General features: G+C 37.9%; 1 protein-coding gene across 1 annotated transcript in view; it reads right to left on the bottom strand.

Moving 5' to 3' along the window:
- LOC103151163 (tumor necrosis factor receptor superfamily member 11B-like) overlaps window positions 1–14,362 on the bottom strand; it is a 28,133-nt gene extending 13,771 nt beyond the window's left edge. The window contains exons 1-2 of the mRNA XM_007571054.2: window positions 14,190–14,362; window positions 434–661 (exon numbers count right to left, since the gene is read on the bottom strand). Coding sequence (XP_007571116.1) covers window positions 434–661; window positions 14,190–14,237 — 276 coding nt within the window. The 5' untranslated portion in view covers window positions 14,238–14,362. The remainder of the gene's footprint in view (window positions 1–433; window positions 662–14,189) is intronic.
- Window positions 14,363–17,412: the final 3,050 nt, after the last annotated feature.

Below are 17,412 nucleotides of genomic sequence, written 5' to 3'. Positions count from 1 at the left end.
TTATTTTAAAAAGTAATTAAATTATTTGTGTGATTAAGTATTCTTATATGTTTCTAATAATGCATAAAATAAGCTTAAGTGGTTAAATGACAAATCTGGCAGAATGTGCCTATTTGTCATCCGTTTAATCACCAAATCAATAAGTAAAATAATCGTTAGTTGCAGCCTCAGTTTAACTCAATGAATATAAAAATATCAGCGTCAGCTAAAGGTTGGACAAAAGAAAACAGCAAAAGGTGATTGGACAACAGGATTTGAGGATTATAACATTAAGGAAGTAAAATAAAAGTAAATTGACTTTCTGAAGATGCGTCAAATCTCAGACACAGGAGAGTATTATTTAAATGTAAATCTTAAGTGTGCAGCAAAGTAAATAAATCAATCAAATCCTGTCTGATAGGAATGTCTGTAGACCCATTTGTGTTGTACGTACCGAGGTACAGTACTGGCACGTGTCCCCCCAGTGCCAGTTCTCAGCAAAATGCCTCTCAGGACAGGGCTGGCATTCGGTTGGCGTGTCAGCGGTGCAGTGTCGTTTGACGGATGTACCGGGGGGGCACTGGTCACAAGAATGGACCTGAGATGTCACTGGATCTCTGTACTGGTACTTTGGTGGCACGGGTTGCTCCTGAAAGGCCCATGAGAAAGAAGCCGTGAAGAGCTGCAAGAGAAAGGAATTCGGTTTAGCAAAGCGATTTGACAGCATGGGTTAAAATCCCCCATGCCAACAAAAGACTCTAATGTTTTTTCACTCATTAATTTATGAATTCGTGCCAAACCAAACCATCCACAGAATGAGTTCAAATGAAGGTCAATGTGGCTGAGGTAAAAGCTCTTAATGGCCTTGATTTAAAGTCTGAGAAGAAACTCGGCAGCAACTTCACTGCTTCAATGCAGGGAAACAACCTGCCTGTATCCGCAGGCAACATCGCCTCTGTTGCTTGTGGATGTAACAATGTTATCTGGCACAGAGAAGCTGTCTGTACGACTCCTGCCACAAACCAATTTAGATATTGCTTCATTAACCAACTCACATGTCACCCGCTGCCTGCGCAAGATGTATAAAGCTTCGGTCAGGCCTCAAATTTAGGACATTAATTGGGAAGCATGTCAGACATGCAGCCATGAAGCAGGACCAGCCCACATGCAGACCAGATGTCACCCACCAGGCTCCCTCCTCTAAGGGCCTCAGCCATTGGCTCAGCGGACTTTCCCTTTGGCAGGGTTTCATCCTTACTGCTTGGGCAGCTAACAATAGATTTTGCGTGCATTGTTCGTGCGCATGTTTAAAGCGTGCATCTTAAAACGCGTTCAACAAACAAGTGTGCTCTCTCAGGAATGTGTTTTCTATGAGTGTGTGTTTGCTGCCTGTTTGTTGAGCTTCACGTACAATTACGGTCTTCCTTAGTGTTGGTCTTTGAGCTCTGCGGCCTCCTGTCCTGGCTGCAGCACATAAAGGGAGCTGCTAGAGGTTTGCTGGGCTTTCCCCTGTTTGCCACCAGAGTACAAAACATTCTGTTCTACAGTTTACCAAACTTTTAAACTACCGATTTGTTTCCTGCGTGTGTGCATCTGTACTTGTGATTTACCACGAAACACAGTTCAGTATTTGTTGGAACAAGATCGTCATCAGGGTAAAGGAGAGATATTTTCGAGGGGAACTTCACCATTGCATCACACGTTTTGCCAAAGATTTGTTTTCTTAATATTTGTGGTAAGAATTTGATGTTTCATGGCAAGTGTGAGGGAGATAGCATACAGAACTGTTTCATCAAGCATTAGTTAAAAACAGGTATTTTCACTCTATAAAAGGACACAAAAAGTCAACCATCTAACATTTAATCAGATTAAAACCTTTCCAGGTGTAAAATAGGACAAATTGCTAAATATCAGAATAACGAGAGAGATGTTTATAGTTGCTGCAATTTCAGATATTTCCAAACTGTTTTGCTGGATTTTAGGCCCATTCCTCCTGAAAAGAAATGGGACATGCAGGGCAACTTACTCACATAGATTTCTTCAACTCTGCTCACAGATTTTCTGTTGCAAACAAGAGCAAAAGACTGACTTTGTTGTCATTGAGAAGCTTTGAAACTAATTCGGTGCTACGATTGGGTCATCCAAAATTTGTAAGACGAATTTCTACTAAAGCTTTAACTTGCCAGCTTATTGCTAAAGTGTTGCTTCAATAATTCCTCAAAATGTTAATTCTTCATGATGGCATAAGGTTTACAAGTTTATTCTACAGCAAAGCACACACACCTCAAGGCTTTTTGTGCAAAGGTCAATTCACACATTCCATCTCTCCAAAATCTCTGGGAAACAGACTGTCTTTGCAGGCGAAACCCCACAAAACCATAAAGTATGTAAATTGCTGAATTGTCAGTGAGCAATAAAGAATTCTTAAAATAAAATTCACTCATACCATTCCGACGCTCAACAATACGGATAACTTTTGTAATCCTAGCTGACCAGAAAACAGAACATTTTATTCAGGCTAAATGTAAGCGGAATAAAAACGTGTGTATTTTATTACAGTGTAGGTAAATATATCAGGGTCAGCTGTATTTGCTAGTAAATGAGAAAACACAAAGTTGTTAAACAGGCCAGGCTATGATCGTACATGCAGTTCAAATGAAAATTTTAAAAATAATAAATAAATGTGTGACCAAAGCAACAATGGATATGTTTATTGTATTTTTTACATAGTGTACGTAAATATGTCAAAGTAAAATTTATTATCAAAATCTGCGATATATACAGGACATACACAGGATTGAAATTACTCTCAAACCCATGGTGCACTGAGCATCTAAATAAACATTAAACATTAAATTCATCATAAAAAAAGAGATATAATACAAAACTAATTTATACAATATAAATAGAATAAAAGCATTTAAGCTGCTTTGAGCTTTCCTTCTTACCAATTCATTACCGTTCGTGCGCTGTGCATATAATTTAGCGCTGAATACTGCTCATTTTTTTAATCTGTTACTGCTTTTCTTTGCGATGTTGCTCACAAAAGAGGATGGCAAAAATAGATGAACGTTTTTTAAACACCATAATAGAAACCCAAGCTTCAAACGGTCTGGCGAGTGCGGCGGTTTTCCCGGCAAAACCTATCAAACTCTGAATACAGCGTTTTTAAGGGCAAGCTTTCATCTGCAGCAGCTCACTGAGGAGAACCATAACTGCATGGGTTTGTTTGTAGTATGGGTGGCCCCATCAGGGCTCAAACCCACAATCACAGTGTATACATTTGCCATTAGGGCCGTGAAGCCACATCCTATTAAGTTTGGAAACATGATGAACTACTGATGATGTGTGCTGATGTAGAGGCAGAGGGTCACCAGAGGGTTCTGCAGATCTAAGTAGCCTAATTACTGGGACAACTAAACAGAGCAAAGCAATTACAAGAATGGATAAAAAGCCACAACAGCAAGTTAACTTGAAATGTCATAGATGCTTATTAAAACAAAAATATGATCAAACATTAGAAACATCTTTGATCGTACTAAAATAACTGTAACCACTCGATCATTTCGTTTAACCCCAGTCGTTTGATTTTTCTGCCCTCCAAGTTTCCTGTGCAGCAATATTAAACTGTGGAAACTCTAATGTTGCAGATTTGGGAAAATGAACAGATAAATTGTCTCAAGGCGATCATTACAATACATGCGATTTACCTCTAAATGCTCTGCACCAGTGGATATTCAACGCTTTGCAACAAATGCCACTTTCCAACTAAGCTTGGACGTTTGAAAAGAGTGATAAACTCTTGGTCTTCTGAAATTTCTCCACTTTATTGTTTGAATAAAAAAAGTAAAAATAAAAAAAAAATTATCCATACAGAATTTCAAGTTGAAGAACGTAGTACATAAAATTTTTATTAAGTAGTCAGAATTTCCAATATAAACATGAATGTCAAATGTCAGGTGGTTTTAAGCAACCAAGAATCTAAATCTCTTATGGCTGCATAACTACAAAAAGTGGTGATGACTGTTATTTATTTATTTAATAATATTTGTTATTTAAAAAGATTCTAATTTAAAGCAAGTGTAGGCAAAATGTTCATTTACTGAGGGGAATATACTTAGCTTGCTTGTATTGCTAATAATTAGCTTGTCACTAAGCACAATCTAACATATTCATTAAAGTTGGTTGTGATGTTATTCCCAGGTCCATGTTCTGTCGTCAGAAGTGAAGATTTTAAGAATGCCTGTGGATAAGAACCGACATGTAACATATATAAATAATCTTATTTTGCAAATTTAGAATTCCAGAAGGTATTGTAAATAACTAAATTTAAAAGGCAATAAATTATTATTCTGAAATAGAGCTAGTCTTTTTTTTTTTTTTCATTTCAATAATTCACATTGGAAACTCCACTCAGGAATCTTTATCTCAATCATAGCTTCTTTACATGACAAGCCTCTGTTTAGTTCAATGAATATGATCAAAAAATGTATGTATATATAAATTAAAACAGATTCAATTTTTTATTCCGAAAGCCAAATGTTTCCCACAGTCAGGCCGACGAAGCGACTCTTTTCCCAGAGGATGAAGTCTCCCAGTGAGCTGCTGTGTCCTGACACAAAGAAAAGGAAACAATAACACAGAATCAGCAAGAAGCTCCCCAGCTGAGTCTGGAAAATCTTGGCAAATTTGTTGCGATAAATGTTTGGTTTTCTTTAATTACGTTGTTTTTTTGTTTTTTTTTTTGTAAAATTTTTGTACAATTTCTAGCAACGTTTTGTTTTGTTTAGTTGTAACTGGAGTCAGTCCCTGCATGACTTTGTTAAATATTTTAATTGACTGAACCAGAACCATGAGCATTCCACCTGAAAGGACCTTTCTGGTTAGAACAAGAGCTACCTTGCTGTAATTTCCCAGTCAGCTGAGCTGAAAAGTGTTTTTTTTTTTGTCTTAATGAAATTGTTAGGTAATAGACTTTACTGTTCATTTGATTGAATTCTGAGAAATATAAGACATCTCATTGCTTTACTCAATCAATTAATGACAAATGTAAGGAGGGATTTCTTTTAAAGATTATGTGATCAATTTTCCTTTCCTTGTTTTTATGTCCAAACTACCAGTGGGAGTAGTGCAGACGATTTATTGAAGGAACATAGGAACTTACAAAACTGATGACATGACAGGATGAGCACAATAACACAAGAAGCAATGAAAACCAGGAAGCTTAGACACCGAGGAGGTATGATTACCCAGCTAGCATTGAATGTTCGGACGACATCTGCTGAACGTTGTCTTGAACATTCGATAAATGTCCGACGTTTCCGGAATAAAAAATGAAACACCATTGAATGTCCGCCGACGTTCGTGAAGATGTTTTCCGGACTCAAAAATTAAACACTACTAAACTTTCGGTGGACTTTCAGTTGAATATCCGCAGGAAGTTTGCTGACAACTTTCGGCGGACATTTGCAGTCGGTCAAACTAAAATGCTATAAATGCTAGGTCTGTGGAAATGCTAATATAGCAGCAATTTTATTGGAATGCAAGGTTTGCATGTGGAACAGTTGTCTTCCATTTCCTAGGGATATTAATCCAATGTTGTAACAAATTATAAAATCGATGACAACCACCTAAAACACTTGGCAAAGAATGCATTAATTTTAGAGAATTAACATTAAAGACTACCAAGACAAAATATGATTAAAAAAAAGAACAACAATTAATAAAAAAAAAAAAGAACCAAAAAAAAATCAATAAAAAAACCTTAGAACAAAAAAAAAAAACAAAACAAAAAAAATAACAAAACAAGGGGTTAGAAAAAAAAACAACAACAATAATAATAAATCAAGGCAAAGTCAGCATTTAAGAACCAACCCTTCTTAAAAATATTTTAGAAGAGATATTTACACCAGAACTGATTTCATGAGTGTTGACATATCCACAAACTAATAAAAAATTAATAAATAAAGAGACAACCTGAGCCTTCTCAAAACTGTTTTGGTGTTCTGAATCTGACCCTTGGTTCTTTGGTAAAGCCTCAGAAAAACATAAAATGCATATTTTATAAAGAAACGTTTCATGGTTTTATGAAACAAAATGTTTCACTGGCTACAGAGAAACATGCACGACAAAGTCCTCCTATAGGATAATGTACGACAATTCGCACAATTTTAGACTGACAGGTACATGAGTTTATACTTACTAAATATTTCAGTCACCAGGTGATGGTGAGCAGAGAGACTTCTCTCTCCACCCCGTTCGCTCTGCTGCTCTGCTTGGTGGTTTGAGAGGATTTTGGATAAAATGTTGCAGACAGCAAATCAGGTCCCTTAAGAGATCCAGCTAAAAAAGTAAAGAATTTAAAAGTCGATATTTAAGTATTTAAACAGTACTGCCCCTGATGGAAGGGAGGAATAATGTGAAGAGAAAGGCTAATTACGTTTTCAAAGAATTATACATGCTATTTATTTCTGAACAGCTCCTGACTCCAGTTTTTGATTCAGGACTTCTAATTTTTTTCTCCAGTGGAAGCTGGAAGGCCGAGACCATCTAGTGAGTCCGTCTGTTCAGCAGAACCAGGGACTGTCAGTCGGGTCAGAACAGCTTGCTGTGGTTTGCCCAGGCCGTCTCCTTCACCTCCTCTAAGGCGTTGAAGACGTTACACTTACAATGTAAAATAACTCTAAGCATTTGTTACCCAGTGGCCAAAGAAAACAATGCAGACTGGGGGTTTTCAGCCCTGGAGGTCAGGACCCTTGGTCCTGCTTTTAGATGAGTCTCTGCTGCAGCTCACCTGGATTAACGCAGGAAAACTCCTAAAACAGACAAAACTCCCACCACACCAACCTTTATTTGCATTTAACTGTGGATTAAACGGCTACACGTGAACACAGAGCAGCTGGTGGATCATCAGAGTGGATAAGATGATGACGGTGGAGAACATGTGGGAGGCTGTGGCTGCATGGAGCTGCTGGTCATGGGGGAGATCCTCTGGATCTGTGGCTTTTCCTCAGAATCTGAATATATCTCAGTTCACCTGTAACAAAAACATTTAATTAAACAACTTCCATGAACATCAGCATGATTTATTTAATTAAGCCAAGTTTTGTCCATTAGTACTTGATTGTCATGCATTTCTAAGTAGTCTGTAATACTGTAGCAAAGGCAGGTGGTTTTTAAAACTCCTCATCAAATCGAAGCAAAATAAAGGGATCAAACTGAAGGAAACCATAAACACCTCTCTCTCTTTGCAGCTAATAATGCTAATTACCATACAAAAACTTTTCACCCTGATCCTCTTGGGTTCCTGCTTTGAGGTTTGACATCTTCAGCCAGGTAACATTTCTGTCTAATTTAACTACAACTGGCACAAAGCATAACGTCACTTAGTACTTTGTGCTGTGCTACCAGTTAATGCCGAGGCATCAATATGTCCAGCTGCATATTATTTTGTAGCTGATGATCAGAGAGAAGGAAAAGACAGACGGTGTTTACTGAGGTGACAGTAGCTCAGGATAAACCACAGGCTAAACAACATGCTGGATCAGATTGAACATTTAGATTTTTGTTAAAATTATTACGCCCTAACCACATGCTTGCTCAGAATATGATAGAAATAAGTATAGAAACCAATAACTTACCGAAGAAGGTAGATTCCATCAGTTTCATGTGAAATACAGAAGCGTCGTTTCATGACTGCAGAAATCCGAGTACAATCCGAGTTAGGAAGTGACGTCACTCGGTAGAATATACGTATTTTTGAAATGAAAGTACTTCTTGGATTTCTCATTTAGATTATTGCAGGGAAGGGAATGAGAAAAATTGGACCTAGCCATTATTTGAATGCAGAGGATAATGTTTGGCTGGGCGTGGAGCCCCCTAGTGCCTAAGTGGAGTATTGAAGCTAGTAACCGCATTTTATAAAAATGTCACACACGGACGTTCAGACGACTTTCAGACAACGTTTGCCCACATAGCAAAATTGGTCTGGGCCAGATGTGGCCCAAAGCTGACCCTTACATCTGACCTACATGGCACAATGAAGGACGGGCCCCAAAGGCCCAGTGCTGGTTTGCCAGATGTGGCCCATGTGCAGCCAGAACTGGGCCAGGTGTGGACCAGTTCACATCTGTATATGGTCCATATATCATAGACCAGCTCTGGTTTATGAACCATAGCTGAACCATAATACACCGTTTCACCTCTGAAACCAGACCCAGACCACTGGTAGCCCGTCATACACTGAGGCGTCTGGGCCAGATGTAAATGCCATTTTTGTCCCAGACAACTTAGTGTTTGTAATATCAGTAAAAACACATATAAAACACACGTATATCCACACAATTATTTTATTACAACATTCTAATTTCAAACACAACATATATATTGAAGAATCTGTTTCCATCTCCGATGTCCACCGTGCTCAGGTTGCGTCATGGCAACTGTTTAGTAGAATTTCCCTCTGCGCCTCACCGCATTTAAATAAAGAAAATAAACACTGGTGGATAAATAAACCTATTCATCAGTATCAATACCCTTTGTCAAAAAGGTTATTTAAACCTGAGCTACGCAGAACCTCTGGAATCAGTCTGGCCAAAGGCTAACAGCTCAGTGCTAACGGCTCAAGGCTAACACCTGTGTTAATTTTAATGCTAAATAATATTCTTACTAACAGTTAAAAAGGACATTTTAAAAGCTATAGACATGCAACAGCAGTCAAATAATGTCAGAGAAAACATTTAATTGCTGGAAAAATTATTAATAATTAACTAAACTAAAAATTGTGCCGTGTAAAATAGGGTTAGCTAAAATGTTCAACGCCACAATAAAGGACATTGTAAATAAAGTATTTCCAACCACTGTTGAATAAATAACACTTACAGGTGGTGGGAAAAACACAGCTCTGAGTAGATTAAAATAAATAATTTATTTGGGCTAAAAAAAAAAATCCAAAGAAGATAGATATGAAAAACTTACGGATTGAGTTCAGTTCGACATTCAAGTGCTATGGAAACCAGGTGGGTCAAATCAGGAGAATGCCAAAAATCCGAGACAGAGTATTAAACAGGGTAAGTGAAGGAAAGAGACTAATAAACAAAAAGAACACAGAGAGCTGCACTGAATAAAATGATCCACAAACCAAAGGGGAAAAAACCATTAGTCTACGAATATTAACAAAATCACAAAGAGAAAAAAAACGTTAGACACTCAACACAAAGAATAAACAACGCAGGAATAAACCCAACACAACATGAATCATGATATAGACACTGTTCATGTCCAAATAGATCTGTGCAGGACAGCAAATGCTATATGAGTTTCAATTAAATAAATAGCTGTTTATGATTTAGTCAATCAGAAATCGTCTGAGTAAGTAAATACAGTAATAGAATATATTTTCTTTCAAAAACAGACACCGTTCCAACAACAAACCACACGAGCAGCTCTTGGCCATAAGTATAGATGGCTTTTTGTGAGTAAGGGCTTCCACCAACTGTTAGAGAGATATTGAACTTTTTACCCTTCTCCTCACTTCAGAAGCCGCCATATCAAGACATCCTGGACAACCCCTGGAAACCTAAATTATACTGTCATAATTATACTGTCACCATTTTCTGGGAAGCCAAGACGCCCATCATGGAGCTCATCCAGCTGAGAGGAAAGGATGGGACGGCGGTATGACTGGAAGCAGGATTTTAAAGAACCTACATAAGCGTGCTTGAACGACACACAAGGGGCGGTGCAACTTGTAAACTCTTTCATGTAAAACTGCCTGACGGAGAAACAAGACTTCCATAGGCTGTGAAGCAAATATACTCAGATCCAGACAATTGTTTACTGAACGTGAGAGGACGTTGAGTGAGCAAAGCCTGAGTTGTTCACTCTGTTTATATATCACAGGCTGCTATTGGGAACTTAAGCATTGTCTATTTTTCAGTTGGCGCCAAAAGACCAAAGGGAGCCGATTCTTTTTTGACCAACCTGATGACAGAGCTGAAAACTACCTCAGGCAACGGATGAGAGATAGGCAGGGACAGAGAGTTCAAACAAGATCACTCTATAAAGACGGTTAACCGAGGTTTGATAATGAAGTCATGAATGCCAATTACATCATCAAACGGTGAATTTGGTCTTAGCGCGGGGGGAATTCGTGAATTAATAAATCTTTGATCTTTAAGTTGTCATTACTACCTCTGATGCGAATGTTTATCGGTGAAGCGTCTTTCAGCGTACACATTTAAAGGGTTCGAGTTACATTAAACTTTCAGCATTACTGACATGCAACACAGGCCCAGACTCCATGCTTGGCCTGCCTTGGGGTTAGCTTGAAAGTCATGGCACGAGGAAAGGACCAATGGCACAAAGGGAGCAAACCGCACCACACCAGCTCTCGCACCGAGCACATGGATTCAGTTAACTGTAGAGCGCAGGTGGTCTGAGGGGGGATTCCAGCCCTCTGGTGTGTGCGTGCGTGTGTGTATGTGTGTGTTTGTGTTAGCTCACTTGAATATCAAATCAGTCATTTTTTTTAAACCACACAGAGATCTGGAGCGACTTTGGGACACTCTGCCAAGCCTTGGTCTTTGTTCATGAAAGTCTCGGAAATTATTTGCTATTATAAAGTTTTTTTTTTTTTTAGGTATGCGAGTTAATGTGAGAGTTGTCAGTTATCATGTTCAGAATATATTTGGTTTCGTTGAAAATAATATTGTTCCTGCATTAGAGCTGAGCAGGCGGTGCAATACGAGTATGTTCAATTTGGCTTTGTGAAGTCGTGTTCTGGTATTTTGTAAGCAAATTTTCATTGCAGATTAACTTGAAATAAAAATATCAGTTATAAGCTACATTGATATTGACAGGAAAATCGGGATTATATATTTTCACACTCTTAAAAGAGCCGAAACCGTCCAAGGCAGTAAAAATATTTAGGTAATATTCACAGGGCTAAGGTTATATTGAGGAGGTAAGAACTGATTTTTATTGTCAGATAATTATCACATAACCATATAATTTTACTGTAAGATCACACAGAGGGCAACAGACTAAATATAGAGGCATTGCACCTTTGGCACATAATTCAAGCTTTTAGAAGGCGATTTTATGTGATGCAAAATGCACAGAAAGTTGCTTTTGAGATTTAAGTCAATAAAAAAGTCCTATATTTTATCTTTTATCTAAAGAGCACAGGTAATAAATTAGTATCTATACCTAAATAATGCTTGCATTTTAATATGTTCAAATGTCTTTTAGCTATTAAAGTTACAACATTTCTACTCTAAAATGCTGATTAAAATCTACAAAGATAAACAGTATGCAAATTGTATGACAAGACTCATTATTTTTGTCAGAGTAGCTACATCAAAAAGGCTGGCAGGTCTGGATAGCAGCCAAAACTAACTTAATAACAATTCCAAACACTTTTGGCACAATTTAGGCACAAACAAATTTCGACTTAAATAAATACAACTTTGAATTTTGAGCAGGTTATAGGACTACGTAGGCAAATGATGCACAATGTTTTCAGTTTTTAAAAACTGCAGTCTGAAATTGAAAGAAACCTCTTTTTTGCATTTTATTCAAAGTCAGAGTTGCTACTCTCATCTCTCTACAGACTTAAGTTGAAACAATTGAAAAACAAATTGAATTCAAAAAACACTTCACACATTTAAATAGGTGGACTTTAGGAACTGCCTGTTCAAATTCCAAGTCAAATAAATCAAAGTCTTCTTGTCGACAGAAACATTGTTCCTGAAGAAATTTGCATCGTGTTTTTAATGTAATCTGCAGAGTGATTAGAGTGGAACTAATGTAAGCGCTTGGGTATGATTTTAGCATTTTGCAGCAACTGTTGTATTCATTAAATTTTGTCTACACCTGATGCACACATAGACTGTCTTAACTTATTGACTTCACTCATTTGTTGACTTCCTGATGCAATTTGCTGCACTTCATTTATGGATGTAAATGTAAAAGAGGTCTGTAATAAATGCCACACTTTCTTTTTTATACTTGAAACAGTTGGATATTTATCATTGTCCTAAAAATCCCTTGCAATATTTTGTGTTCATCTCCAAAGTCCCAATGAATCCACTGAAGCTCGTGGGTGTACTGTAACAAAATGTGGACAAAAGTCTAAGGGGTGTGAATACTTTTACAAGGCACTGAACACAGTCTGGATCCGTTAGTTTGTCACTGCTGTGCTGCACTCATAAATCATCCCAAACACACACACAGGTACACACTTCTGCTATCAGAGCTACTGTTGATGGAAAAGGGAAGTTAGGTGTGAGGAAGCAACTTGCAGAGGTGATTTTTGCATTATGAATCCACAAACTTGCTTAGTTGTTGTGCAATTTTGATCCTAGACACTGACAAACACAAGCTTTTTTTATTATTATTATTTCCTCCTGGCTCATGCAGTTCCAAACCCCTATCCTAATGTTTTGCAGAAAGAAAAGAAAAAAAGAGGAGGTCAGTATTGCTGGCTAATTTACCTCTGCACATGTGCCCTGTGCACTGTGTGCAAAGAAGCCTCCAGGTTTAGGGAAGTTGGTGCTTCAACCAACGGCCACAACAGAGACTTAAGAAGGTGGGGGTCGCTGAGATAAGGATACAGAGATTGCAGATAGCACAAAGCGCAAAAGAGGGACGAGAACTTCTGCATATGGATTTAAGTGGTGAGTGGGGCATGGATTGGAAGAAGAAAAAAAAACCCCGCAAACTGTCCACTGGCGCCACACCTGCTTAGACTACTTTGCACTTCTCGTATATAAACATATTTTCTCATCCAAATAGACAGAGCGGCATTAGGTTTTCCACTGACTGCATCCGGGGGAAAAACTCAAACAAAATGCGTTTGTTTCAGAAGAGAGGAACACGAATTAGAGACAGGCGGGAAAACACCAAAGCAGACAGGTGAGGAAGAAATATTCCCTTGTTAAAGGAAAACTCAGAGCATCATGTGTTACTGAAAATGAACCATGTAGGGAGCAAAAGATTCAGTTGAGTCAGAGAGGAGCTGATCTGCAATCATAACACCCCGAGACGTGAGCACAAAAAATTGGTAGCTGCGCTCTCACCAGTCATTTGCATGTAAAGAACCAGGTCCTTTGAATGCATCACACAAACAGAATCTCTAACCGACTGGGATTCATCCAAAACATGGGCTCCTTTCACAGCTGTGTGACAAACGCACGCATGCACGCACACACACACACACACACACATACACACACACACAAAACACCCAGACAACAGTGACAGATAGTGAAGCGAGTGTTCTGGGTTACAGAGTGCGATCTGTCTCTGACCTGATACACATCGCTATTACCATATGCAAAACCTTAGAGATCTGCACTGCATGCAAAGCACACTGCTTTGATCCAAGAGGTGAACATTTCAAAAACAACATACTGGTATCATGTCAAACATACCCTAAGAGGAAGGGGAAGAGGGGCCGGCCTGGGAGAGTAAAATATCATTCATTGTAAAGGTATATGAGCAAAAGCAATGACATGTGAGCTAAAGTAAACTGTCCTTCAGGGCTGAATTACATATCTTGTTTGTATGGGTTTATTAACGTGAAAAATGAGGGAACGTGAGCTTTGCCTATTACTGGAGGCAAACACCAATAAGTATAAACAAAGTTTAGCTTTACATGCAAAGAATTTATTCATGATCTGAAATGTTAATGGGAGTTTCATATGATATGAAATTGTTGAGACAGTATTTCTTAGCAAAGGATAAATACACAGTCTAATGCAACTGATAACACACAGCCTAAGATGTACCAGTGCTTCATCCTATTAACTATTTTCAGCAGCTAAAACATGACTCTCAGCTAAACGTTAATAATGCCAGTAAACAGTATTTACATTTGAAATAAAAATGATTAGCTAAATTAAAAGAGGAAGGTGAGTAAGTGTGGCGAACATAATAATCCGGAGCCCGGAAAGCTACCTGCACCGACTGACCGCACAGCTCAACGCAAAAGTGGGGAATATTGCGTTTTTCCACAGTTTTACACTCAGCATCTGGGTGACTTGAAGTCGTACAGAAAACGAGAAAAAGAAATAGAGAAAACCTCTTCATGCCTACTTAAAGAGTGTACGCGTTAGGATAAAACAAGACGATCCTGCTCCTTTTGAAGAACATCTGTATCCCAGCTGGTCTGACGGAAAAGCGCAGAATGCGAAATTCTGGTTACTCACCACTATTAGTTTCATGGCAGGGTTGGATTTCATTATCCGTGTGCTCATCTTCTCTCAGTAACAGCGAACTGCAGTATGATGGGGTCTCCATAACAGTTCGGCTCTTATATGGCTCAGAAAGAGGGAGGGAAAGACAGAAGGTTCATGCCCACCCAGCACGTTGTCCCATTGAACAAAAAAAAAAAAAAAAAAAAAAAAAAAAAAAAATAGGGCGCACCCACCCCACGAGCGCAGCGATTGTGAAAAGTAGGTGTACAGCATCAGGTATGAAGAAAACTCCGCCCCCACCGCCCCAACCCCCAACAAGGGGGTCCACCTGTATTTTAAACTAACGTGACCCTTTTTTTTTGTTTTTTAACATTTTTTTTTTTTTTGGAACGCATTGAGCTTTCAGGTGTCCTATTAAAGACAAATGGGAGGGAATCCAAGTTTCTTTTATAAGATCAATTGATCAATTGAGCGAAAAACAGGAGGCAGCACAGCCACAGAAAAACCTAACAGTTGTCTTTCTTTCTTTCTTTCTTTCTTTCTTTCTTTCTTTCTTAAATTTCTTTAAATAAAATTTAAACAAAAAAATGAAAAAATAAATATATATGTCTTCTCCAATTCCTCCCATGAGTTACAAACCTACAAATTCTTTATCAGAATGCTATTCCATATTTACGTGCATACATATAAATACACATAGACATTTACACATGTATTAGATTGTGTCTCTATGACAGTTGAAATTTACATCATCCATCTCCTCACAAGTCAAACAGTAAAAACAAACTGTGTAGCCTATGTGCATTTATGTGTGTTTTATGTTTTGTTCCCCCAAATCTTCTTAAAACCCTGGTTTGGCTTAAAAAAAAAAAAAACACATTTCAGTGACCTTATTCTATGTTTGGAAATGTATTGGCAACATTTTCTAAATGTTCTTAATATCTTTAGTGCATTTTTAAACGTTACACTTGGCAGAAGCAAACTACTGTCAACAATTAATTTCTTTGTCCTTAATAATTCTCTTTCAAACAGTCAGATGTTCTTGTAATCGCTTCTTAAGTGAATCCTCACTAGTTAAATGTAATTTGACCTGAAATCCTACTTGGACATAAAAGATAAACCCTATAAAACCTGACCCAGTAAAAAGCAAACCCTAGGAGTTTTGTCAAACTCATCTAATAGGTTATACAGTTTTTCCGAGACTACTGTTTATTCACGCAACATGTGACCAAGCACATAACTCCAATAAATTAAACGGAACTGCAAAATAAGCATCTTGGAAACAATAATTACCCTTTTCTTTGTTGAGGTAATAAAACGTTGTAATAAAAAATAAAAATCAACAAGTTTTACATAACAATTTTGCGGTCAAAGTATTTATTACCCATAGATTTTTCAGAGTGAAATTTAAGTTTCATCCAGAGCATTTTGAGGTTCAGAAGGGATTTGTGTGTTGTACAAACTATCGGAACGTCCTGATTACAAACATTTGTTTTCAAACACAATTCTCAGACAGAATGCATTCAATTTTGCCAAAGCAACACAGGTAAACCTTTACTGCATGTTATTTGTAACACTTGACAGTTTAATACATTGTTTTGCAATTTGCTCCAAAAATGCATGCGTATTCCTGCCTGGTGTCAAATGCAGACTGCTAGCTGCTGAGTAAGATATTCCAATTTGGGTTATCTTCCTAATCCAGTCTTGAGTCATTTGTGGACCAATCCAGGCCATGGTTTATTTAACACCATGGTCTGGTGTATGTATTTGATCCAACATACTGTATTTGGTATATTAGTATCAATTTCTTTTTTACTTTAATTTTGAATGACTAGATAAAGACAACAGACTTCTATTGATAATTTAATTAGGATATTCTTAATATGTAACTTTGTATGAAATATTCTCCCTTTGTTTGCTGACTTTATACTCTTAAGTAATTCTTTCATCAAAGTATGAATGTTGGATGTTAGTTTGAGCCAGGGTTGCCCAAGTCCAGTCCTGGAGGGAGCTGGTATCCTGCAACCTTTAATTGATTCCCTTCTCTAGCGCAGCTGAATCAAATCCAGGCCTCTGCAGAGCTGGCTGATTGCTGATGAGGGGATTCGGCCGTTTAATCCAGGTGTGTTGGCGAAGGGATGCAAAAGTTGCAGGATAGCAGCTCTCCAGGACTGGACTTGGACACTCCTGGCATATGTGAACAAAGTCACTCTCTGAGTGACCTGAGGTCATTCACACAAACTCCAGCATTATTTAACTACTTTTTTATTTTATTTCTTCCTGTGAAAGAGGCTCTGTGAAGTCAGAACTTTGTGTTGTCTTTCAACCTGCATATCCGTGTATAAAAGTGTGACTTGTAGAATAAAAGTTTATGATGCGTCAAGAACAAAATCATAAAAGTTCGGTTCACTTTACTTGTTGCCCAACAAGTTTCATATCAGCGTAGGAGTTTCACACAAGCAGATATGAGTCTATGTGCTGCATAGGGGAATGTTTTCTTTCTTTTTTTTTTTTTTGTTACACCGTCAACATGTTCTAAATTACCATTTAGGCATATTGCAAAATGACAGTTAAGTGAAAAAAAAACAAAAAAAAACTTCCAGCCACCCATCAATCTGATGCATATCTGATACAAAGTTTTGTGTTTTGGGTCGTGTCTCAGTGTCCGGCTCTGAAAGCACAGTGCTGTGTTCGGTTTATGCCAAATTGTCACATGTTCTGATGTCCAAAAAAATTAATTGTCTGGCTTTCCTATGAAAAGCAAGAGATCTTGGAGGCTTCTTTGAGTGACTTGCAGTCTGGTTTCGGTGGGATCTTGTTTAGGCAATCAGACCTGGGCATGTTGTTTTAAATGTCTGCCACATATTGATTGGAGGATTACGAATTAATTTGAGACCTCTTAGATTCCCTTGCCAGACTTTTAAGCTGCTGCAGTTTTCTTTCTGAAGGCCTCAGGCAGCTCTTTCTATTTTACCATGGTGTTCTCTCTCTCCCTTCAATAGTCAGGAGCACATGAAACTAAATCATGTTAGAGTTCAAGCCTCCGACAAAGTGCTAGGAGTCAGTTTTCCAGTCATTTTCACTGGATGTGATGCTTCCTGCATTTGTGCTTATATTTTTTTTCCCCAATTTAAATGTTTCGTTACTCACAATGAATGCTTTTATTACATTTTCACAGCTATTCTAAAAGGGATTTTCTTCAATCTTTATTGTTTATTTGTATTATAAATATGTA

This window comes from Poecilia formosa, unplaced genomic scaffold, assembly GCF_000485575.1.
Source record: "Poecilia formosa unplaced genomic scaffold, Poecilia_formosa-5.1.2 Scaffold273, whole genome shotgun sequence".
In the NCBI taxonomy this organism is placed as follows: domain Eukaryota; kingdom Metazoa; phylum Chordata; class Actinopteri; order Cyprinodontiformes; family Poeciliidae; genus Poecilia; species Poecilia formosa.
Note: the sequence above shows the minus strand (reverse complement) of the source record. Positions and strands in the feature narration are given on the sequence as shown.